This window comes from Lontra canadensis, unplaced genomic scaffold, assembly GCF_010015895.1.
Source record: "Lontra canadensis isolate GAN:19392208 unplaced genomic scaffold, GSC_riverotter_1.0 scaffold1, whole genome shotgun sequence".
Lineage (NCBI taxonomy): Eukaryota > Metazoa > Chordata > Mammalia > Carnivora > Mustelidae > Lontra > Lontra canadensis.
This window is the reverse complement of record NW_022630995.1, coordinates 97,760,326-97,785,607: the sequence shown is the minus strand read 5'-3', so window position 1 is coordinate 97,785,607 and position 25,282 is coordinate 97,760,326. Positions and strand designations below refer to the sequence as shown.

At 35.4% G+C, this 25,282-nt stretch overlaps 1 protein-coding gene across 8 annotated transcripts in view; it reads left to right on the top strand.

Annotated features, from left to right (window-relative positions):
• Window positions 1-25,282, top strand: part of SEC24B (SEC24 homolog B, COPII coat complex component) — an 89,248-nt gene that overhangs the window by 35,371 nt on the left and 28,595 nt on the right. For 5 of the 8 annotated variants that reach the window (XR_004382963.1, XM_032860007.1, XM_032859999.1 and 2 more), the window contains 3 exons: window positions 7,079-7,183; window positions 17,978-18,058; window positions 20,671-20,900. Coding sequence is in view for 7 of the 8 variants with exons in the window: in XM_032860007.1 (XP_032715898.1) it covers window positions 7,079-7,183; window positions 17,978-18,058; window positions 20,671-20,900 (416 nt within the window). In the remaining variant the exon portion in view is untranslated. Of the gene's footprint in view, window positions 1-6,434; window positions 6,773-7,078; window positions 7,184-17,977; window positions 18,059-20,670; window positions 20,901-25,282 lie in introns of those variants that run through there. The other 3 variants (XM_032860029.1, XM_032860018.1, XM_032860060.1) reach the window with 2 other exon arrangements.

Sequence of the window (25,282 nt, the reverse complement as noted above, 5' to 3'; positions counted from 1 at the left end):
ACTTTATATTTATTATCTCATTTAACTCCCATTGCAATCCTATAATATTATCCCTGTTTTACAGATGAGAAAAGTGAGATTCACAAAGATTAGGTGATTTCCCCAAGATTTTAAATTACTCTGCCTAAGTAGAAGAGTTAAAGATTTTTAATTCAAGCCTGTTTATTTTTCTATAAAGTGAGCCTGAATTGTTTTCTTATTGCTAACAAACTTTTGATGTACCTAAGAGACGCTCCTTGAATAAGTAACAGTAAAGAGAATACTAGAAACATTTGAACTGTAGCTTTTATTGTTCCTTTTTCTTAAGTAAGAGATTGGTTTAGCTTAGGGGCCTTTTTACCTTTGGATAGATCTGGATGTACAACATACAGTGTGCGGTGGGGCTACTATATGTGTTGTGTAAGTTGTGGTTTGTGTGAATGGTGCCTGTTGTAGTTGGGTGGTGTGTGGGCTGCATAAGCTATGCTGTGGTTCTGATATCCCTACTAAAATATTAATGCTTCAAAGAGATTACTGTTTTTCTCCCGGCTTCAAAGACATCCTTGCCTAGTTAATTCTCAGAAGGACCCAGCATTCTTATACCGGTTTTAAGGCAGGAGGCTGCAAAGTTTTGCTTGCATATCTCCTAAAAATTTTTTGGGTAAACTCTGTAACCACTTAAACATTTTTTAGATTGACATCTAAAATTTTTCACCAGAAGTCTAAATAGTTGAAGACATGTAATTTTTCAGCATAATGCGTTTATTGACTTTTAAAATAAAGATGTTGTATTATTCTTTGTATCCACTAGAATGAACCTGCCATCATCCTTTTAAAAAAGGCCCAAATGAACCTTTCTTTAAAATTTTTCTCTTTAATGTCATACTGTTTTCCCTGAATATAATAATATAATATACTCTTAAGCTAGAAACTCTTTTATCATTCTATCATACTTCTCTGCCATAGTAATATTATATAAATTGAAATATTACATTTTTCTTTATTGTCTATGACCGTAAGATCTAAGCATTAACATTTTTTCTTCTGGATTAAACTGTCAGTACAATTATTGTTAGCATATAGTTGGTCAAAACAACATATAAACATTATGAGTTTGCGTATTTTTTAGTGGGAAGTACATTTTTACTGGAAGTATATCTTTCGATGAGATGAATGGCTCTCCCCCCATCCCCACTGTAGGTTTGTGTACCTGAGTTGTATATGATTGAGTGCTAGAATAAGATAAACTTCAGATAAATTTCATTCATAGTTTTTATTTTCACACATATAATTGTTATAAACTTTGTTCAAGTGAAGTAGCTAGGAATGGTAATAAAAGGCTTTTATTAAAGCAGTATTGTTCTTTGGAGTTTTTGAATATGTTTAACCTTTTGAGTTACATATCAGAAATTTTTATTGTTGTTTGTTCCATTTTATTTTCCAGGTTGTAGATAGATGGGAGCATCATTACTGTCATGTAGCAGTTTACTTTTTATAAAGTGTCTTTAACTTTGCTTTTCTCACTTGATCATCAGGTGAAGCAAGCATAGCATATTTCATCTTCCTTTTATAGAAGAAGAAATTGCAGTTTAGAGAGGTTAGGTGTCTTACCCAAAAACAAACTCCCTAAGTGGGGTGCCAAGATCAATATAGATCTTCTGCATCCAAACCTAAAACTTGTTTAACTGAATCAGCAATATTCAGAATATTGTGAATTTCATTGTACCGTTGCCAGTACAATATCATATCCTTTAAGTGTATTTTTATCAAAGACTTGAAGCTGTGATAGAGGTCATTTGTTTTATGTGTGGTATCGCATATAACCTAATTGGCAAAGGCAGTCTTCATTTTCAAACCAGTGGGACAAATTTTATTCTTCGTCAGAAAATCTAATTTCATTTTTTTAATCTAAAGAAATGTATTCCTGGAGTTTCAAAGGAGTATCATAAGCTCCATTGAGAAATAAATTATAGCATATATCTTTTAAGCCAAATTACTAAAAGCAGTCAAATTTAAACAGCAAAGATCTAATGTGATTAATTTATCCTTTTTTGGGCGCCTGGGTGGCTCAGTGGGTTAATGCCTCTGCCTTCAGCTCAGGTCATGATCCTCAGGGTCGTGGGATCGAGTACCGCATCGGGCTCTGCTCAGCAGAGAGCCTGCTTCCTCCTCTCTCTGCCTGCCTCTCTGCCTACTTGTGATCTGTCTCTGTCAAAGAAATAAATAAAATTTTAAAAAAATTATCCTTTTTTTTTTAAATAAACATATATTATTTTCCCCAGGGGTACAGGTCTGTGAAAATTATCCTTTTTTATAATAAGTTATAAAAACTAGACAATGAGTCAGTATGCTGTTTTTCATTACCAAATTTGAAATAAAGCAGTGCAACATGTACCCAATATTACACTATTTATGAAGTGAGGATTAGCTTGAAAAGCATTATATTCCTATGGTAAATATATGCATTGTGTGTATCAAACTCTGATATTTGACTTTTTAAAATGTTTAAATAGGAATCAAGTATAAAAATCAGAAATAACTGTTGATTTCATCAGACATAATGATAAAATGTTTCCATGTAATTAATTGAAAAAAAGAAAAATACATACCATTAAGTGATAGTAGGTTCCCATTAGTAAATATTTTTTGTTGTTAAAAAGAGGCAGAGAGAATTAAATATTGTATAAAATAAAAGGTGAGAAATGATTATAATCATTGTAAGTATTTTATGATAAAATAGGTTGTAAAATACTTTATTGAACATCTCAGATTGACTCTGAAAGAAATTATGTATAATTTTTATCTATGAGTTTTATCCAGTGTATCTTAAAAAAATTGGTCAATCCTAGAAAACATTCTACTTGTTTTTAAAAGAATTTACATTGCTAAAAATACTACTAAGATTGGTGGAGGTTTTTTTATTAATGACTTGCCCTATCCCCTGTAGGATTAAGTATAAATGTTTTTAATTAAATATACACAAAGATACATTTTTAAAGTTCAATAATAATAATAGCTAATAATTATATAGTAATTAGTGTATTTCAGGCAACATTTTAAGCTTTGAAATATACTAATTCATTTAATCCTCACAACAACCATTTGAGGTAGTTATTACCCCTTTTTACAGATGATGTAATTGAAAACTAGAGAGGTCAGTAACTTGCCCACAGGAATATAGCTGGTAAGTGATAGAACCTAGAATCGAATCCAGAGTCCCCATCTTTATTCACAGCGTCCTGCAGCTTGTCTTTTCAGTCTTCCTTACTGTTTTTGCTTTGTTCTCATGGGACTCTTTCAAAAGCAGTGTGTTCTCTGACAGTAGTAGTTTCGAGCTACATGTATACAGAATTATTAAATAAAGTCATCATTAGTCCCACCAGTCTACTTTTCAGTATTTCTAAGTCAAGAATATTCCAGTGAGCACCAATCCTATTTCTAACATATTTTGTCTTAACTGAAACATGAATGGCAGGGTAACAGAAAGTCTATAGATACAGGGTGTCTTGATTAATCATTTAAGGAAGAAGGAAGCTTTCCTTTCAGGGCCAGAGGTATTTTTATATCTCAGGGCCATGTATTATGGGAAGATTTAGGATAAATTAAGAGTACGTGTTTCCTTTGTAAAGTGAGCGAATGGCTGTTGTTAACATAGGCACTTTCTTAGCTGGTAAGTTTCAGAAAGAGAGTACTATGGAAGTTGATTCCCTTAAAACCTTTATTTTGCAAAGACTAAGAAAGTCACATAGTTGTATGTGTACCTAGTTTGAAGACCAGCTTAGGCAAGATAGCACTCAAAAGTCTGAACTCTTGAATTTAAAAAAGCTAACTTCCACAAGGGATTTGTTCTCTTCAGACTAGTTTTATTTATTCCCAGCGTAGCTGTATCCAGGGAACAGTAAAGATGCCCTGTATTAAGCAGCTCCAAGAGTATGATCTCTTGGAGAGTTTTGCCCAGAGGTACTTTAATATGAGAGGTAGTTTAAACCGAATGTCCTTTTTAAAATACTGGGGCTCAGTTGATAATAAAGCTCTTCATTGTGTTAGGTTCTATCTATGAAGATAGATTACTTCCTGATTTACTAGATTCAAACCGTGAAAACTCTGGGTAAAGCAGAGTAAGTTAGGATACAGCATTCCCATGCCCTTTGGTGGTGGTGGTAGAGGCGGTGATGGTGGGTAGAGTGGGAGGTACTCCGTGTGCGTTTCTGCAGTGGCTTTTAGACTAAGCTCTAGAGGGTGCCGTTATCTGCCACCTCATATATGCAGTCTGAGTATCTCATCCATAGGTTCTGGCTCTCAAAGAAGGTCTCAGGAAAGGCAGTCAGGAAGTTTGCATAACCATTCACATACCCTACAGTACATGACTTGGCTGTCAACTCCTTTTTGGTTGTAACTCCCCATTTGTTGGCCGTTTGTATGTACTGTACCCAGCCTAAAGCGGGGCATTTAAATAAGGATTGATTGTTATTCTGGAGTCACAAATAAAAATGCCATTTAATATCCTCCAGCTTTAGACAAAGTTTACTTGGACAAGCAGAAGAAGGCTAAGTTCTGAGCATAGTAAGAGTCATAGTTGGGGAAGGCTTAAATCTTGACGCTTTTATCATTAGCACTTCTTAAAACGGATTGCATCTTTTTTCAGGAAAGTAAAAATTTGAGTATGTTGTGTGACGGTCTGTTAATACAGTATGTTGACTTCCATTGTATAATATAAAATGATATAATAACATTATTCTGTCTTATTAATAGGTTTCTTCCAGTGCATTAAGTAATTGCTCTTTAGGTTTTTTTAAATCATTGTATAGCCATCTCATTTGTTTCCAATTAAGCGTTGGATATTTTTCTAATAAGTGAATCTTTTTAATTTAGTAAATGTGGAGAAAAAGAGGAAGATGTTTTATCATACATATAGGTTTGTGCTGTACTTTGGCTCCTTTGGTTAGTGTCAGAGTCAACAGCCTGAATATCGATTCAGTCATGAAAAGAGTGGATTCTCTTCTGATTTTTTCCTGCTTAGTGACCTCTCTTAGCACAGTAAGTGGAGTTTCTTCTTTCTCATTTCTTCTTATTGTATATACACACTTGTACTTTTTAAAGTGCAATGCTAATTGCATTTTGAGAAAGTACTTCATTTTTTAAAGAGGTTCTTAAATTGAAGAATTTGTTTTCTCTAAAATCTTTTTACAGGGGTCCCTTGGGTGGCTCAGTTGTTAAGTGTCTGCCTTCGGCTCAGGTCATGATCCCAGGGTCCTGGGATCGAGTTCTGCATTGGGCTCCCTACTTTGGAGGGAGCCTGCTTCTCCCTGTCCCACTTCCCCTGCTTGTGTTCCCTCTCTCACTGTGTCTCTCTCTGTCAAATAAATAAATGAATAAATAAAATCTTTAAATAAAATCTTTTTACTGTTAACTTGTGTTTAATTGCAAACTTTTTAGTATATTTAATGCAAGGTCTAATATTAGCCAAATTTTCATTTTAAATAGGCTTTTATTAGAGGACTATGCCACTCTGAATGTGGTTTTTCAAAGTATCAAATTGATTTCTTGTATTGCCTGAATTTATTTTAGTTTGCATTGATTTTTACTTTCTCAGATGAGTTTGTAATAATTACTATTTTATCTATATATATTTTTGAAAGATTTTACTTATTTATGAGAGAGAGAGTGCGAGCATGAGCATGGGGGTGCTGGGAAGGTCAGAGGGAGAGGGAGAAGCAGGCTCCCTGCTGAGCACAGAGCCACCAAGGGGCTTCATCCTAGGACCCCTAGATAATGAGCTGAGCTGAAGTCAGATGCTTAACCAGCTGAGCCACCCAGGCACCCTTATTTTATCTAACTTTAAAAAGATGTCTCAGCAAAGCCAGCAGATTTTTCTGTGACTTATTTGGTCCTAGTGGGAAGATCAAAGCTTCACTCATCAACAGTTTAACCTTTGCACTCTTCTGAGCTTAGATTTTTCTCTTTAATTGCTTTTTTCCTATGATAGACATGAATTATGTTTATTAACATGCTAATTTTAAAAGGTCATCTGAAAGAAAAAAAGAAAGCATCAGAGGACTACCATGTGATTTTGGTGAGGCAGGGCGCTTTATTGTGCTTCCAATTTTGTGAAATGTCCTTAAAAATCCACACTGTGTTTTTGTGTTTTTTTCTTGTATCTTTTTTTTCAAGTTGAATTATAAGGTTTTCTTTATAAGGATATTTATTCCTTTTTTTATATTCTTATTTTTAATTGGGGTTATTTTATTTTCCCTCATAAAATTTTGTGAATGTCAATTTTTAGGCTAATTTTTACCAGATTTATTAAACAGTAGAAATGCCCAATCACTTTTTTTTTTTTTTTTTTTTTTTTGTAGAGGGAGAAGAAGTGTTACATAGTTAACCACTGTGCCTTTTCCACACAGTCTTCCCTCTCAGTGTGTCTTACACAGAGGACCATTCTCATTCACCTGCTTCAGACTAACGTGTAGGCAATAGGCTGAGATGATTGGTCATCTGAGAAAATTCAGTGTTTTGTAATTGTCACACTTGTAGGGCCACAGTTAATAAGCTCTTTTTATGAGCATCTGTGAGCAGAGAACTATTCTGAGTACAGTTCTTTTCTTTAACTGTCATTCTTTTTCCGTTACGAGAATTGAGTTACCATCAAAGTGGCATTAGCAGAAGGAAGGTATCAAGTATTTGCATGTGTGTTGAATGCGGTATAAATTCATTTCAGTAGAAATGATCACTGCTCAGCAAGAGTGCACAGTCCCAAAGGAAGTATACCACAAGGGCCCCAAGGTCAAAGAAGGTAAACATGTATAGAGCTCAGTAAAATTTTCAAAGTATCATTGCAGTTTCCTGAATACTATCAGTGTAATACGTGGTACTTCTTTCACACTTAAACCAATTCATGTAAAAGCTGCTTTTACTAAACTGCTTTGCAGAAATTTTCTAACGGTTCCAGTTTTGATAATAAATTTGCTAACATTAAAATGCATGCTGGGATGTTCTTTAGAATGTCAGAGTTCTTTCTCACTTTTAATGCAATGTCAAAATTTTATTTCTCATCTTTCCTGTTGGTTTGACTCTTGTGTTTGTGCTTTCCACTTTACAGGCATGCAGTATGGTGACTATGTTAATAATCAAGCTAGCTCCGCACCAACTCCCTTGTCATCAACTTCCGATGATGAGGAAGAGGAGGAGGAGGATGAGGAAGCAGGTCTGCTTTAGCTTTACACCAGTTCTCGATCTTTTCCTACTCAAATTTTCTTTTTATGTCCACAGTCTATTAGCCTTAAAAAAAAAAAAAAAAAAAGTGTTGCAGATTTAGCTCCATGAACTTGCTTGGTTTGGGTTACAGAAAGGTTGGGGCACCTGAGAGGTTGGATCACTTGGGTTACAGAAAGGTTGTGTTTTGCTTGTTTATTTTTCTTCCTTTGGACATCTTTTACCATTTTGTAAGTAACAACGTATCTTTCATGATGATAGAGTGCTTTCTTCTTTCAGAAATGCATTTCCTCTCATGTCACATGCCAAAGAATGAGCCCTAACTGAAGCTTTTGGCTTATGATTGCTTTAGCACCCTTTTAGGAATAGTGTTTTATATTCTGCTTTACATGTCACTTTCATCTAATTGAAATGAACCATATGGGTTTTAAAATAGTAAAAAGAAATTGACAGTGGTTTTTTTAGGTCCTTTTTTGCCCTTCTCATCATATACTTAAAAGAGCAAGAACTTGTAGTTATTATCCTGCTTCTTGAAGTTGTAGTTCACATCTTTCTAGTGAAGAAGTTGCGTATGTGATTATGTGTTGCAGCCTGTTTAATATCATTTTCTAGCTTTGCTGGGTAGAACACTGCTCAACATTAAACAGTTCACTTCCTTCATTAATTCTAACAGTGTAAGATAACCAATAAGTGCTGACCTTTCAAGGTATGTATGACCATGATTCTCCTTTGGTCATCTTTATTAGTGAGTAGAAGAATATGCCTTATAAATAATATTTTTATATGTTTGGACACAAGTTTATTTCTTAATGCATTTTTGAAATATTCAGATCCTTGTGCACAATTTGAGGAGGGCTAAAAATAGAGGGTTATAGATGGGGGGTAATTTTTTTTCTTTAAATATCTAAATACCCATCTGTCTTTTTGGATTTTTTGTCATTTTTAAATTTTGTATAATTTCAGTCTTACAGAAAACTTGGAAGAAGAGTAAAAGAAACTCCCATGTGCACCTATATAAACAATTTTGCCCTTTTGCTTAATTATTATACATTTTTTTCCTACATCATTTGAAAGTAGGTAGGAGTTATGTAGCTTTACTCCTCTGTACCTTAGTATGTATTTCCTCATTATAAGAACAATGTCTTACATAACATAAATGCAATACAGTATTCAGGATATTAAACACTGTTGTAATAATATCTGCTACGCAATCAATAGTCAGATCTCAGCAGTTGTCTCAATAAAATCTCTCATAGCTGTTTTCATGGCCCAGCATCCAGTTCAAGGTCATCCATTGAATTTTGTTGCCATTTCTATTTAGACTTCTTCCATAGAAGACAGTCCTTTAACCTTCCTTTCTTTTTCTTGACTTTGACATTTTTGAAGAATACAGGCAAGTTGTTTTTTAGAATGTACCTCAGTTTGGGTTTATCTAATGTATCCTTGTGATTAGATTCAGATTGTGGTTTTGGCAGGATTACCACTGAAATAATGTTATGTTCTTGGTGCGTCCTGTCCCAGGCACATGATGTTGATTTGTTCCCATACTGATGATGTTAACTTTGATTGCTTGATTAAAACAGTGTCTACCAAGTTTCTCCACTGTAAAGTTACCACTTTTTCCCCTTGAAATTAATAAGTAATTTGTGGGGAGATTTTTTTGATAGCATGTAAATGTCCTGTTCTTAATTAAACTGTCACTCAGTTTTAGCATTTATTAATGATTTTCTAATTCCTACATTCCTTCTATATTTAGGAGTCAAGGTTTCAGTGTAAAGGAGAGCTTTTTCTTCTCCCTTGTTGACTTCTTTGGGTTCATATTGACTCATGGATTCTTATTTTATTCACTCAGTAATAATCCATTTCAATCATTAGTTATTTTCATAGCAGCTTGTTTGAGATGTGGCCATGACAGATCCTTCAGACCATCTTTTGAACATGTTCTCATGAATCTTTAAGCACATCGAGGCCTCAGTAAGAAATTCCTAGCTCATCTTATACTGCTGCAACAGTGGACTGAGCCATTTCTCCAAGGTGTCCTGTTTCCTTTAGTGAAGAAGGGTATTTTAGAAACTAAGATCTGATTGTAGTGTGTAGTTATTGCCACTAATGGGTCGTTTGTTCTCAGGCCCTATAGTATTACTATTATTTGATGTATATATTATTCAGATCCTCTCATGATCCTTATTTTGCCATTTCAAAAGTGTATTATTTCATATAATGTTATTTGTCAGCCTAACTTTTGCCCTCTTTTTGTAATTTTTTTAAAATTCCCATATAATTAACTAAATTACTCTCATTTTTATTCTGCTTGTAATTAGGTGCAATTGTTGAAAAATCTGTTTCCTAAGGCTAAAAATATTGGGAAATCAAAAAAATTAAGCATTTATGGTCTTTCTCCTATCATCTTTGTCTTGTTTAATTACTTTTTTCTTGAATATATTACAGATTAAAAATTTCAGAGTTTTTTTATTAAAGATTTTATTTAAACTCCAGTGTAATATTAGTTTCAGGTGCATAATATAGTGATTCAGCACTTCCATACAATGCCCAGGACTATCACAACAACTGCCCCCCTAATCCCCATCACTTCTTTCACCCTTCCTCCCACCCACCTCCCCTTTGGTGACCATCAGTCTGTTCTCAATAGGTTAAGAGTCTGTTTCTTGGTTTGCCCCTCTCTTTTTCCCTTTGCTCATTTGTTTTGTTTCTTAAATTCCACATGAGTGAAATTATATGGTATTTGTCCTTCTCTGACTTATTTCGCTTAGCATAATACCTTCTAGTTCCATCCATGTCACTGCAAATGGCAAGACTTCATTCTTTTTTATGGCTGAGTAATATTCCTGTGTGTGTGTGTGTGTGTGTGTGTGTGTGTGTGTGTGTGTACCCACCTCTTTTTTATCCATTCATCAGTCAGTAGACACTTGGACTGTTTCCATAATTTAGCTGTTACAGAGAATGCTGCTGTAAACGTCAGGGTGCATTGAGTAAATACCTAGTAGTGCAATTGCTGGATCATAGGGAATTCTATTTTTAACTTTTTGAGAAACCTCCATACTGTTTTCCAGAGTGGCTGCACCAGAATAATTTCTAAGTTCTTAACTGAGTGGCATTTAGATTTTGATAATACTGGACATTTTTGAGCACTTACTATATGCCAGTTGCAGCACTAAAGAGCTCATGGATTTTTGTGTCAGTTTTTCTAGATTCAAATTTTGACTTTGACACTTAACTAGCTTTGTGACAAGTTTCTTAAACTCGTTGATTCTCAATTTACTCATCTGTAAAATGGGAATAATAATAATAATAGTAACATTCACGTATGGTTATTTTGAGGATTGACAGTATTCTTTGTGAAGAGCTTAGAACAGTGTCTGGAAAATCAAAAAGATAATAGTCATTAACATCGAGGTTATGTTCTTACTGCAGTTTATTTTGTTCAGCAGTCCTGTAAACCAGAGAGAATTGGCTCCATTTTGCAGAGTTGACCGTGATCTGAAGGAGCTAAGTACCACTTGTCTCTGGTCCCACAACTACTAAGTAGCAGGGCGGAGATTCAAACTGATGTCTGTCTTGTCTGCACGAAAGTGTGAAAAGGAAAATGTCTCTGTCTGCTAGTGAGCCCACAAAGCACTGCATTTCAGGGAAACTAGAGGGCCTGTGACAGTGATCACTACTGTGTTACTTACATACTGTCTTCTTCCTGCTTTTTTTTATTATGCAACAAAATAGTAGGACTCTACCATGGACATTTTTATTAGAATCATGTTTTCTCAATTCATGGTTAAAAAAAAATCATATATTTGTTGATTGCAAATTAAAGACATGTTCTGAATGGGAAAGAAGATATAACTTTTAAAAGAATTTAATTTTATTTTTTAAACCCTGCTCAGTTCCAATAATTTTTTCATGTGTGATGAGGTAAAAGAAAATGGTTGTGATTGTTGTGGGGACTACATATAAGTACTTATAAAAAGTAGAGCTTTAGAGTACTCTACTTTTTAAGCATTTCAGTGGGATTCATTCCCTATATTCATGGAACGTTTGTGTGTTGAGTTTATATGGAATTGTTCTCCACTTTTGAAAAAATTTATTGAACAACAAGGAAATATTAATGAGCAGGTTCAGAAATCATTATTATTCCTCTTTATAGTTATGGTATAGATTTTGTAGTAAGGACTGTCTTATATTTTGTTAGAAGCTACTAAAAGTTCAGAATTATTGGAGAATAAACTTAAAGGAAGCTTAACAAGTAGCAAGCTATCATGTTCCCATATGATTTATCTTAAATCCTTGTCTTTAAGTTTATTCAGTGACAGGTATTCACTCCTTCAGTTATTGGTGCTAGAGTGGACGGTCAGTTAGTTTTAGGTCCCATACTCCAGACGAATACTGGCATAGTTGTTACAGTAAGGACTAGAGTGAAAGGAAGTAGGCAGCGAAATAAAAATTGAGAAGTGAAATGATGTGAAGTTGGGGAAAGAACACAAAGACTAATTCAGACTTCAGACTTTATCAGCCCTGTTCCTGCAGAATATTGTCAGGTAATGTTCTGTTACCTGCTATACAAACTCTCAAGCACCTTTCCTCTAGGGAATTTTCAGGTTGGGAAGAGGCGAGAGGGCAACAGGTAGCTTTCTCACATGGTTCTGGGAATGTGACAGCTTGGGTGCTGTGTTTCGTAAGTGCTAGTGGAATAAAACTTTTGATTTCTCATAACGAGTTTTAAGGTCGTAGTCAGTTTTTGTTTGACTTTCACACAGGCTAATAGTAATTAATCAGCTCCAGGTACTACGTTAGAAATAATGATATATTTATGGTTTGCTGTAGATATTTTAAAAGATAATGTTTTCTTATGACACAGAATAAGTTAAGTCGACTCCTATGGATAACAAGAGAACATTGGCCTGCTTAGGTCTAACTTCCAAAGAGGAGAATTCTTTTTTTTTTTAACTCAAGTATCATTAGATTTCTCAAACTTCTTCATCTTACAACTAGAAGATTATACTCTTTGACCAATATCTCCCCCTTTCCCCTGCCCCTCAGAAGTAAATCCTTAAAAGGGTTCAAATCTGTATTTCCCTTTAATTGATGTAGTGTTTTATTATTTTAACAAGTAGATATCTTTCAGCTGAATTCAATACATATATATTTTTAAAATTTTATAAATTGAATACATGTCCTGGGTCTCTGAAGGATATTCATGCCATAAGAAAAGTATTTGAAGGTTTCCAGTGTTCATCTATATTAAAAAGAAAATGTACCTGTTATATTTTGTGCATTACCTGTTACCTGACATTTAACTTAGAAACATGCCATACATTCATATATATGATTGCTTTAGCTGGAAACTAACTTTCTGCAGAGTGAGAGGGGGAGAGTATTAGGGCTACAGTGGAAGAAGATATAGTACTGGCATCTAGAGTTAGAATTCAAAAACTACTTTCAAAAAGAAATAGTGTTCAAGTAGTAATTAGATGTCTAGGCTAGCCCCAAATCTAATTAACTGAAATACTAAACATTTGAAAATGCTTTCTTTTTTTTCTCCAGCCATGGCAAATGTAATATAGATTCTGTGTTTTATAAGTACCTGCAAACTGGTCCTATCTAAGGTTCAAGAATGAGGGCAAGTCCCTAAGCTATTCATTGGACTAAAGCCAGCTTGTGCACAGAAAGCAGTGTATATTGCTTGGTGTCATGCTTCAGAGATTAATACAGTAGCATAGCCTCCTCCGTATACCCCTCATATGATAGGGAAGCATATGTGATCACAGTATGTCTTGAGAAGTGCATTAAATAAGGGGTGAGGAAATTTCCTGACATAGGAAAGGAAATGATTTCCCATGGGTATATTAGAAAGGTTTTATGGAGGATTTGAAATTTGAAGGATGAGTAGGAATTTGCCATGTGGAAGAACAGAATCTAGGCTCGTGAACCAATATCTATGGTGCAGAAATACGAGAGAAGATGGTATGTTGGGTGCAGAATGAAAACATCAGTGTGATTGTATCGTGAGGTAAGAGAGAGAAAGTGGTATGAGAACAGGAGAGAAAAAGAGGTAAAGAGGGCAATTGGAAGCCACATTTTGAAACTCTTTGATACCACAAAGGTGTTTAGACTTTATTCTGTAAGATGGTAAGGGAATAGTGAAGGTGTTTTTAAATTTGTTCAAAATACTAACTTGTATAATGTACCTCTTAAAAAAATACGACTTCAACTTGTGTTGGCAGTGAAGTCGTGACCTAGTTAGAATTGAACAATAAGTTTTAGCAAAACTTGAGATGTTCAGTGGTCTAGAATTAAAACTTTTATCATGGCTTTGCTATTTAACAAGTTGATAATAGAGGGGCACCTGAGTGGCTCAGTCGTTAAGTGTCTGCCTTTGGCTCAGGTCATGATCCCAGGGTCCTGGGATTGAGGCCCACATCAGGCTCTCTGCTCAGAGTGAAGCCTGCTTCTCCCTCTCCCACCCCCTCTACCTGTATTGCTGCTCTCGCTCACTCTCTCTTTCTGTGTCAAATAAATAAATAAAAATATTTAATTTTTTAAAAAAGTTGAAAATAGAGATTTGCATTGATTCTTTTCCTAAAGTGAATTTTAGAGTAAGCTAGCAGGTTTCAAATTATTTAATAAATAAAACAGAATATTTCTTTTTAAAAAAAATTTATTCATTTGAGAGAAAGAGTTGGGGTGGGGGAGCAACAGAGGAAGAGGGAGACAGAGAGAATCTCCAGCAGGCTCCCTGCTAAGCCTGGAGCCTCACATAGAGTTTGATCCCAGGACTCTGAGATCATGACCTGACTTGACATCAGAAATCAGATGCTCACCCTACTAAACCAGCCAGGCCCCTGAAAACAGATTATTTCTACAAAATTAATACTTTAAATCTTTAAAATAATTTGATATGTGTAAACAGTCTTAACATTTTTTTTTCCCCAAGAATAATTATTTCCTGATATTTACATTTGAGTTTTTCTTGGGCGCCTGGGTGGCTCAGTTGGTTAAGCATCTGCCTTCAGCTCAGGTCGTGATCCCAGGGTCCTAGGATCAAGTTCCGCGTCAAGCTCCCTGCTTGGGAGAAACTGCTTCTCCCTGTCCCTCTGCTGTTCTCCCTGCTTGTGTACTCTCTCTCTGTGTCAATCAAATAAATAAATAAAATCTTAAAAAAATTAAAAGTTTTTTTCTTGATCAGAGAGGAATGCTATGTATTTTTTTAAATAATAGCTTTATTGAAGTACTGTAAAATTTACTCATTGAGTTTTTAGCATATTAACAAAGTTATGCAGCAATCGTTATGTAATACCAAACATTTTTATTGCCCCCCAAGAGAAACTTCATATCTTTTAGCAGTCACTTACCGTTCTTACCCTCCTCCATGCATACGTACATGCATCTCTAGGCATCCACTAATCTACTTTCTGCCTCTGGATTTGTCTGAGCATTTCATATAAACAGATCATATAATATGTGGATTTTTGTGACTGGCTTCTTTGTCTTCACATGGTGTTTTCAAGGTTCATCCATGTTGTGGCATATGTCAATACTTTGTTCCTTTTTATTGCTAATACTCAGTTGTGGAGATACATCACACTTATTTATCCATTCATAAGTTGATGGACATTTGTATTGTCTCTATGTTTTGGCCATCTGAATAATGCTACTATTAACATTCATGTATGTGCAGGTCTTTGTGGAGGTTTGTGTTCTCATTTCGTTTGAGTGGAATTGCCAGGTCTTTAGGTAACTCTTGTGTTGTGTTTAACCTTTTGAGAAACCACCAGGACATTTTCCTACATGACTGTACCCTTTTAAAGTCTCATGTAGTTTCCAGTTTCTCTGTATTCTTGCTAAAACTTGGCATTATCTGTCTTTTTAATTATAACCACCCTGGTGTATGTGAAGTGGCATCTCATGTGGTTCTGATTCTCATTGCCTTAGTGGCTGATGATGTTGAACATCATTTCATGTATTTTTGGCTATTTGTTTGTCTTCTTCAGAGAAGTGTCTGTTTAAGTCCTTTACTCATTTTTAATTTGGTTATTTGTCTTTTTATGGTTGAGTTGCAAGAATTTTTTTTTTTAAGATTTTATTTATTTATTTGACAGAGATCACAAGTAGGCAGAGAGGCAGGCAGAGAGAGAGGGAAAGAAGCAGGCTCCCCGTGGAGCAGAGAGCCCAATGCGGGGCTCGATCCCAGGACCCTGGAATCATGACCTGAGCCGAAGGCAGAGGCTTTAACCCACTGAGCCACCCAGGCGCCCCAAGAATTCTTTTTATATTCTGCATACCGGACCCTTACCAGATATATTCTCCCATTCCGTGGATTGTCCTTTCCTGAGGGTATTGTTTGGAGCATGAAAGTTTTTAATTTTCATAAAATCCAGTTTACTCTATTCTTCTTGTTGCTTGTGCCTTTGATGTCCTATTTAAGAATCCTTTGCTAGTCCACGGTCACAAATATTTAATCCTATATTCTCAGATTTTTGCTGCTTACATTTAGGTCTGCGACCCATTTTGAGTTAATTTTATTGGAGGGTAAGGAAGGGGTCTAACTTTATTCTACTTCACGTGGCTGTCTTATTGAAAAGAATATTCATTCCCCATTCGTTTTGTCTTAACATAAGGTTTTTAGATGAAATTCCCATAGCATGAAATTAACCATTTTAAAGCGTATAATTCAGTGTTGTCTAAATAGTGCAACCACCGCCTCTGTCTGGCTCTTTCATTTTGGTGGTTGTGCAGTCACCACTTCTCTCTTGTTCTGACTTTGAGAAAGTACTAAGCTAGGTAGAACTGAACATTTTCATCATCCCAGAAAGAAACTATTTTCATTAAGCAGTAACTTGCCATTTTCTCCTCCTCTCAGCCCTTAGCAACTGCCAGTCTACTCTCTATCTCTGTAGACTTACCCATTCTGGATATTTCATATAAATAGAATCATAATCATGGCCTTTTGTGTCTGGCTTCTTTCATTTAGCATGTTTCCAGGGATCGTTCACATTGTAGCATGTATCAGTATTCCACTCATGTGTATAGCTGAATAATACCCCATTATATAGATATGCCACATTTTGTTTATCCATTCATCTGTTGATAAATATTTAAGCTGTGGTATATTTTGGGGGGAGGCTTACTAAACAAGGATTTTATTTTAATTATTGAAGTATAGTTAATATACAGTGTTAGATTCATTTCAGGTGTGCAGCATAGTGATTTGACAATTCTATACGTTACTCAGTGCTCACCACAGTAAGTGTAGTCACCACGGGTTGCCGTATGGTGTTTTTACAATATTATCAACTGCATTCCCTCTGTTGTACTTTCATCTCCATGACTGATTAATTTTATAACTAGAAGTTTATATCTCTTACTCCCTTTCACCTGTTTTACCCGTGCACCTACCCCCCTCCCCTCTGGTAATCACAGTTTGTGCTCTGTAGTTAAGAGTCTATTTTGTTGTTTGTTTTTGTTTTTTAGATTCTACATATAAGTGAAATCATATGGTATTTATCTTTCTCTGACTTACTTCACCTAGCATAATACCATCTAGGTCCATCTGTGTTGTAGCACATGACAAGATGCCATTCTTCTTAATGGCTGAGTAATATTCCTGTGTGTGTGTGTGTGTGTGTGTGTGTGTGTGTGTGTGTGAGAGAGAGAGAGAGAGAGAGAGAGAGAGAGATCTTTACCCATTCATCTGTCAGTGGGCATTTGGGTTGCTTCTATACCTTGGCTGTTTTAAATAATGCTACAGTGAACATAGGGGTGCATGTATCTTTTCAAATTAGTGTTTTGGTTTTGGGGGGTAAATAACCACTAGTGGAATGACTGGATTGTTTGGGTTTGTTTGTTTGTTTGTTTCATTTTTTGAGGAACCTCCATACTGTTTTCCATAGTGGCTGCACCAATTTACATTCCCAGCAACAGTATAGGAGGGTTACCTTTCCTTTACATCCTACCAAAGCTTGCTCTTTCTTGGCTTTTTGATACTAACTAGCGATTCTGACTGAGGCATAGAAATGCTGAGTAGCAGGCTAAGTAGCAACCTAGCCCAAGCTGGAGACTCCTTTTTTAAGGTTTCATACAGCTGTGCTGCCTTGTAAAAGTCATTAAAATGGCATTATCCTATGATATCCTAATACTGATAAAATGTATTTAATAGCTTGAGATTTGGTAGATGCAAGCATGGAGGTGTTACTCTAGTAACGTTCCCATCAATCTAACATTTATATTTGTGTTTTTGACTGCTTTTAAAAGTTTGATACCTGTTCTTCTCTAAGACAGCTTCACATCATCTGATTAATTTTTGTTCCACTTGTCAGCTCCATATTCTCCCCACTCATATGAACAGAAATTTACATATGGTTTTTTTTGGGGGGGGGAAATATTTTTCTTTTTTTTTTTTTATTAATAAATTTTATTTTTTTTTAAACATATATTTTTATCCCCAGGGGTACAGGTCTGTGAATCGCCAGGTTTACACATTTCACAGCACTCACCATAGCACATACCCTCCCCAGTGTCCATAACCCCACCCCCCCAACCCCCCTCCCCCCATCAACCCTCAATTTGTTTTGTGAGATTAAGAGTCACTTATGGTTTCTCTCCCTCCCAATCCCATCTTTATATATGGTTTTTAAAGATCGTTAAACATCAGTCACTTTCAGTTTAAAGTCAAAAATTTTTCCTAGTTCAGCAAAACATCTTTTTCAACATTGCCAGGGGGTGCTCTACGATCCATTGTCATTTTAAACTTAGTGGATATTTTGGTTTTTCCTTTTAGGTGTTGACAGCTCTTCTACGACAAGCAGTGCTTCTCCAATGCCCAACAGTTATGATGCTTTGGAAGGAGGCAGCTACCCAGGTAATTCATTTTGTGCTTATTTGATGCTTACTTGAAAAATTACTGACCCATCAGTTTTTTCCAAACATCAACATGTATTAGACATAATTAGCAGGCTTTTTTTATATAGCAGTATTTTTAACAGAAAAAAAGGGACATTTTCTGGTATTTTTCAGCCTTAATTTAATAGTTGTAATTGCCATGTAACAACTACAAATGTTGTTTCTGGGAGGCCTAAGAAAATTTATTATTTTACTTTTGTTATCATGCTCTTTATCTTTTTCCTCTTTCTAAAAGACTTTTAATGCTAAATAATTCTCCTCTTTCCCTTCTTTCTTATGCTAATAACTTCTTAAGTAAATTTTATATTTCTGTTCTCATGCTTAGGTCCTTGAATTCCTTTCAACTAGCCTTTGAGTATAAATAGTCTTTGACTCTTTATTCCCCCAATGGCTCCTAGCTGCCTCACCAGGTAAACAGATTAACCAACTTGGGGGTAGATCTTGGAGGCATTAATTTTAACTTTATCTGGAAATAATTTTGGTCATTACATAGGAATAGGAGTGGTGCATAGTATTTTAAAAATACAAACTTAAGTTTTAGAATTAGTAGTTATTTCATTATATCTTAAATTGTGATCTTCCTTTTTTCTATGTCTCTTATCACAGATAAACTGACAACCACATCTGACTCTCTTTTTCTCACTTTTTCTAATGATTCGAAACTTTAGGATGAACAGAACAAGTAATTTGCCCTTCTCTTTATTTCTTACCACTTTGGTAATAATCCAGGATGGAGCTTAATTGAAGTTGACATATGTTGGACTTAACATACTATCTTGCTATCACTGTGCTATGAAGCAGTAGAAAACTTTCATCTTCTTAGCTTAGTATAGAGTTCTCTTTTAATGTTTCAAGAATACTTCAATAAGCTATTCACTCTTTTGTGCATAAGGATTTTTTTTCCTCTAGGGATGCGTGTTTGTGTAAGAAATTGGGGACCGTTCCAAAAGCAATCACTGTTATCAAAATATTCCAGAAGAGTTCATTCGTTCAGTAAAAGGGGAATACTACCTGTGGAATCACTGTATTGTACACCTGAAACTAATGTCAGTCTCTATGTTAACTATCCATTTGTTTAATTAAAAAAAACTTTTTCAAGATGAATTTACTATAACTATATAGTATTTCATGAGCTTCAAGTTAACCTAACAAAACAAAAACAAAAATTAACCTGAAGCGAAATGCTGAATGGGATAGTTAAAAGATCGTGGCTTTGAAGTTTGAAGTTCGACCTTGATTTGCTTGTCCATATTCATTTCATCAAAAAATCATAATCTTCCTATGAACTGTGCTGACACTAAGTGAGTGACCTTAGGCAAGTTTTCTAGCTATTTATAGTGCACCAGAATTAAAGATGTGAACATCTAGAGCAGTAAGATTAAATGAATTGAAAATACTGTGTCAGGTGCTAGGATAGAACTTAAGACTATAGAAATGTATGGTATATTGTCCCTTTCCTGAGAAAGAGGAGAAGTTTTAGATCTCCACATTTATGACTCCAGCTTTTTATATCTTATGCTAATTACTGTTAGCATGTTAAGAGAACGTTCTACTTATAGTCCCATCACTGTGATGAAGGATAAGCAGGATATGATACTACATTAAATTTCTTGTCCTAAGAAACCTGAGAGGTTTCCAGAAAACCAGTAAGCCAGCCCTTGCCTAAGAAGCATAGGCACAAGATGATAGAAGAATGTCTGGGAACATATCTTCAAAATGAGAGCCAATAGATATTGTCAGTAGAAAGATATGATTCTTGAAGAATCTTTAAAAAATATGTTTTATTAAGTCACACGCTTTTAAGAGCATTTTTTTGCAGAGTCTGGTTCCTGGTGAAGAATACAATTTTTATATGAAAAATAGATTGAAATTCATATATATGATATAGATTCATTTGACTTTAAAATAAGACTAACAGTATAGCAACATATTAATAATGGTATGTATAGTAATTTTTAGGGTTTCTTGTGATTTTTGTGCTTAATGATTACATTTTCTACAGTTTTTTTCTCAGTTTTAATCAAATTTTAGTTTTTTATTTTAACATTTTATTTATTTGAGAGAGAGTGTGTGTGCACAAGCCGGTGGAGCGGCCCGCAAAGGGAAAGGGAGAAGCAGGCTCCCTAGTGAGCGGGGAGGCCAATGTGGGGCTCAGTCCCAGAACCCCAGGATTATGACTCAAGCTGAAGGCAGATGCTTAACTGAGCCACCAGGAGCCTGTAGTTTTTTGTTTTAAATTTAAATAATAGAAGAGCATTTGTTCATTAAATTTTATTTGGCATCTGTTACATACCAGACATTGTTTTAGAAGCTGAACACTATACACTAGTCTTTCATAATCTCAGTTTTGCCTCTGCAAATAATACAGACTTCTAGCTGAGTAAAGGGGGCAAAGGGTTCATGATTCTATTCTCTCTACTTCTGTGGATGTTTACAATTTCTGGATGTTTGCAATTTCTCCTAGTCAAAGGTTTATAAAAGGAAAATGCTAAAGATTATGCCTTGCCCAGGAGCCAGCTGTTTCCAGAGTCCTGGTTTTCAGTATTAACACCATGTTTTTCCCTTTGCTAGATATGCTTTCCTCATCAGCAAGCAGTCCTGCTCCTGATCCCGCTCCTGAACCTGATGCTGCCCCTGCTCCTGCTCCAGCATCTTCTGCTCCTCAGCCTTCAAAAATGGCCAAGCCATTTGGGTATGGTTACCCAACTCTTCAGCCCGGTTATCAGAATGCTACAACACCACCTAACTCTGGAGTAGCGCCCAGTAGCCCAGGGTATTCTGGATTCCAGCCGTATCCTCAGGTATGTATAAAGACACCGCAATTCTAGAATTGGCAAACTATTATCAATTCTCACAAATCCCTGGTGATTCAAATGGATCATAGCTGCGAATACAGATAAGCCTAGGTCAAACGTACATAGATTTTGTTTCCAGTTTGTGTGTGTGTGTGTGTATTTGTGTGTACATAGATAGAGATTAAAAGAAATATAAATATCAAATCTTTAAAGTCGTTAAATCTGGATCAAGTTATTAGGTATGATTTTTCTGTCCTTTGTTGTACTTTTATTTTTTAGAGCCTTGCTCTTTATTTCTTTATTTCTCACTCTCCCTCTGTACTCTCTGTCTCAAATAAATAAATAAAATCTTAAAAACAAAAACAAAAAAAATACTTTCCATTCTACTATTTCAATTATTCTTTTATAATCAGGAAATTAAATGTTAAGTTTTTGTTAAAGTCTGTAATATTAAGCTGGCTTTTTCCTCAAAAAAAAAAAAAATGATGTTACAAATGTGGTTTGGAATTTTGGTTCCAATTCTTAGATCAAAGAAGTCTTCATGGTGTGACATAGAACTGAAATTGGTAACAGTCTCCATAAATGTAAATGCTAATCAGTAGTTATATTTATTACAATAAATGACCCATTTATTATATATATTAGACAATCCATTTAATATATAAGAATAGGAATTATATTATTTAATAATATAATATATGATATGTAATATCATATATTATTATATTATTATTATATATAATATATATAATGACCTATTTATTACAAAGTGACCCATTCTGATACAACCTTTTTTGGAGTCACCTTTTAAATGCCATATCAATTTAATATAGGGAATAGTAAGTATCTTACATTTATATTTATTAAGAATGTAAAATGTAAGAAAACAATTGAAATGGTAAAGCATTCTACTTAAAATGAAAAACTGTTCTTAGTAGACTAAACTTACAGAAAATTCATCTTATGGTACACTAAGAATGAAGATTAAATGGGCACCTGGGTGGCTCAGTCGGTTAAGTGTCTGCCTTCGGCTCAGGTCATGATCTCAGGATTCTGGGATCAAGCCCCGCATCAGGCTCCCTGCTTAGCGGGGAGCCTGCTTCTCCCTCTCACTGTGCCTGCTGCTCCCCATGCATGTGTTCTCTCTGTCAAATAAATAAATAAAATCTATAAATAAATAAATAAATCTTTAAAATATTTACTACCTGACCCTCTACAGAGAAAGTTTGCTGACCCTTGAAATAGTAGAATGGAAAGTATTGGGTTTTTGTTTTTGTTTTTAAGATTTTATTTATTTATTTGAAACAGAGAGTACAGAGGGAGAGTGAGAAGCAAACTGCCCACTGGGCAGAGAGCCCAATGTGGGCCTCAATCCCAGGACCCTGAGATCATGACCTGAGCCAAAGGCAGCTGCTTAACCAGCTGAGCCACTGAGGAACTCCAAAAGTATTCTTTTTCCATTTTATTTTGCAGAAGTTAAGAGATTGTCCTTGGACTAAAAGTAAAAATTAATATTTATTATACTAGATTTTAAAAATAACTTCATTCTTGGGATGTCTGGGTGGCTCAGTCATTAGGCGTCTGCCTTCAGATTAGGTCATGATCCCGGGGTCTTGGAATCGAGCTCCGCATCGGGGGTCTCTGCTCGGCAGGAAGCCTGCTTCTCCCTCACCCACTCCCCCTGCTTGTGTTCCCTCTCTCACTATGTCTCCGTCTGTCAAATAAATAAAAATCTTCAAAAAAATAAAAATAACTTCATTCTGTCCTTCTGTAATTTCCATCCTTTTTATACTCTAGCTCCAATGGAAAGATCACAGGAGTTTGAATGAAGGAGACAGGGGCATACTAAAAAGTAACTGGTGATTAATCACGGGAGAAATGAGCATCATGAAGCAAAAGCTTTAGACTTTATACTGTTAGAGATCAGTGACTTACACCTTTCCTTTTTTATAACTTTTTATTGAAACATCTGTATTCTCTTTATACATAATTAAATAAATCAATATCATACTATTTGATACCTTTCTACAAATTGGACACATGTAACCAACAGCCAGAGCCCTTTCTCATGCCTTTTCTAGCCACTAACCCCCAAACAAAAGTTAGTAACTATCTTGACTTCTAATACTACACATTAATTTTACCTGTTTTTAATAATAGCTGTGTTATATATTCTTGCCTAGACTCTTTGGCTCAACCTTATGCTTACTGTGTGCTTACTGTGTTCATTCGTTTTCATGGTTTCATGTACCCCATTATGTGAATATAGTAGTTTATTTATTTGTTCCATTGTTGCTGGGCGTTAGGGTAAGTTTCCAGTGTGGGGCTGTTATGAATAGTGCTCTTGTGAATATTTCTGTTCATGTCTTTAAAATGAATGTATATATCAAGGAGTGGAATTGCTGGGCCGTGGAGTATCCAGACTCTCCGAAGTTAATGCAAAACAGTTCTCCAAAGCAGATGTTCCAGTTTATACCTCCATTAACAGTGTGCAAGAGTTCCAGTTACTGTATGTCCTAGTCAACACTTGGAATTTTGACCTTTTTATAGTTATCTTCTTTTCATATTGAAGTGAAGAAATTGAGACTCAGATAAGTGAAATCGTCTGTCCAAGACCAGGCTTAGTTCTGAGAATAAAAGTCTTTACAGTTCAAAATTAAGCACTTTTTTCCTTCTCTTTAAATGGTAGGGACTTGTGCAAAAGAAGACCAAAGTCACACTTTGATATTCCAAATCTAAGGAATTTGGTTTTATTTAATCTGAATTTAAAATAGTTTTTTGGACATTAGTTTCAGCAATAATAATTTAAACACACAGCTAGGATGTACATTTAAAAATTCTCACCTATCAAAAAAAGACTGTAGATGGTAATCTAAGATTAATATTAGCAAGCTAATTTTAAAAGAAGGCACTTAAAGGTGACTTTTTATATGCCCTGGTTCACGGTTATGGCCAGAGGGGTATCAGGGTCACCAAGAATAATTTGGAGGTTGCCAAGGACTTGTCTTAAAGTGTTTTCAAGTCTGACCGAGAACTCTCACATTGTCGGGGAGGGGGAAATTAAGAAAACAAAAGAGTAATAGGAATGAGATCAGAGGTAATGAAGGACCATAGTCAAAAGCTTAGATTTGGGGCGCCTGGGTGGCTCAGTTGGTTAGGCGACTGCCTTCAGCTCAGGTCATGATCCTGGAGTCCCGGGATTGAGTCCTGCATCGGGCTCCCAGCTCCCTGGGGAGTCTGCTTCTCCCTCTGACCTTCTCCTCGCTCATGCTCTCTCTCACTGTCTCTCTCTCAAATAAGTAAATAAAATATTTTTAAAAAAAGCTTAGATTTTATCCCAGGTCCGCAGGGGAGACATTGGAGATTTTATGTAATGGAATGATACATCTGATTTACATTATTTAGAGAATCATTTGGGCTGCTGTGTGAAGAACAGATTAGGGATGGAATTTTCTGAAAAGACAAAAATCTGAAAAAACAAAAATCGAAACAGAGCCTGGGTGGCTCAGTGGGTTAAAGCCTCTGCCTTTGGCTCAGGTCATGATCCCAGGGTCCTGGGATCAAGCCCCCACATCGGGCTCTCTGCTTAGCAGGGATCCTGCTTCCCTTCCTCTCTCTGCTTCCCTCTCTGCCTACTTGAGATCTCTGTCTGTCAAATAAATAAAATCTTAAAAAACAAAAATGGAAACAAGGAGACAAATGGAAGCTTTGCCATAATCACAGAAATGTATGATTGTGCTTTGTTCTAAGGTAGTTATCGGTGAAGGTAATGAAAAGTGGATGGATAATGTCTGTCTTTTGACTTATTGATGGATTTGTTACTGTAGTTGAGAGAAAGGAACGTATAAAAGATAACATGGGTTTTTGGCAGGGCAACTGGGTAGAGGATAGTTCATTTACTTTAAAGGTGAAGAGAGACAAATACTTCTAAGAGTGGCAATCGAGTTGGCCATGTTAAATTAAAATGCCTTGTAGACATTTACATGGAGCTATGTAGAAGGCAGTGGAAGTGTATATGAATGACCATTCCTCTATATTACCAAGTTCATCAAGAATTATTTTTTATTAAAAAGAATTATTTTTTATAAGTAGACATATTTTTTTATAATTTAGTCATAAATTACTAGAGTCCCAGTTCATATTCTTTCATAATTATTCAGGTCCTCTGGTTTGTCTGATACACATTGCAGTATTTCCTCCACCTTGACATTTGTTTTTAATTTTAATGGTATTTTTTGGCATTGAAGGAATATCTTAATTTTATATAGTCATATTATGATTTCTTTTTAATTTTATTTTCAAAGATTTTATTTATTTATTTGACAGAGAAAACACAAGCAGAGAGAATGGCAGGCAGAGGGAAAGGGAGAAGCAGGCTCCCCACTGAG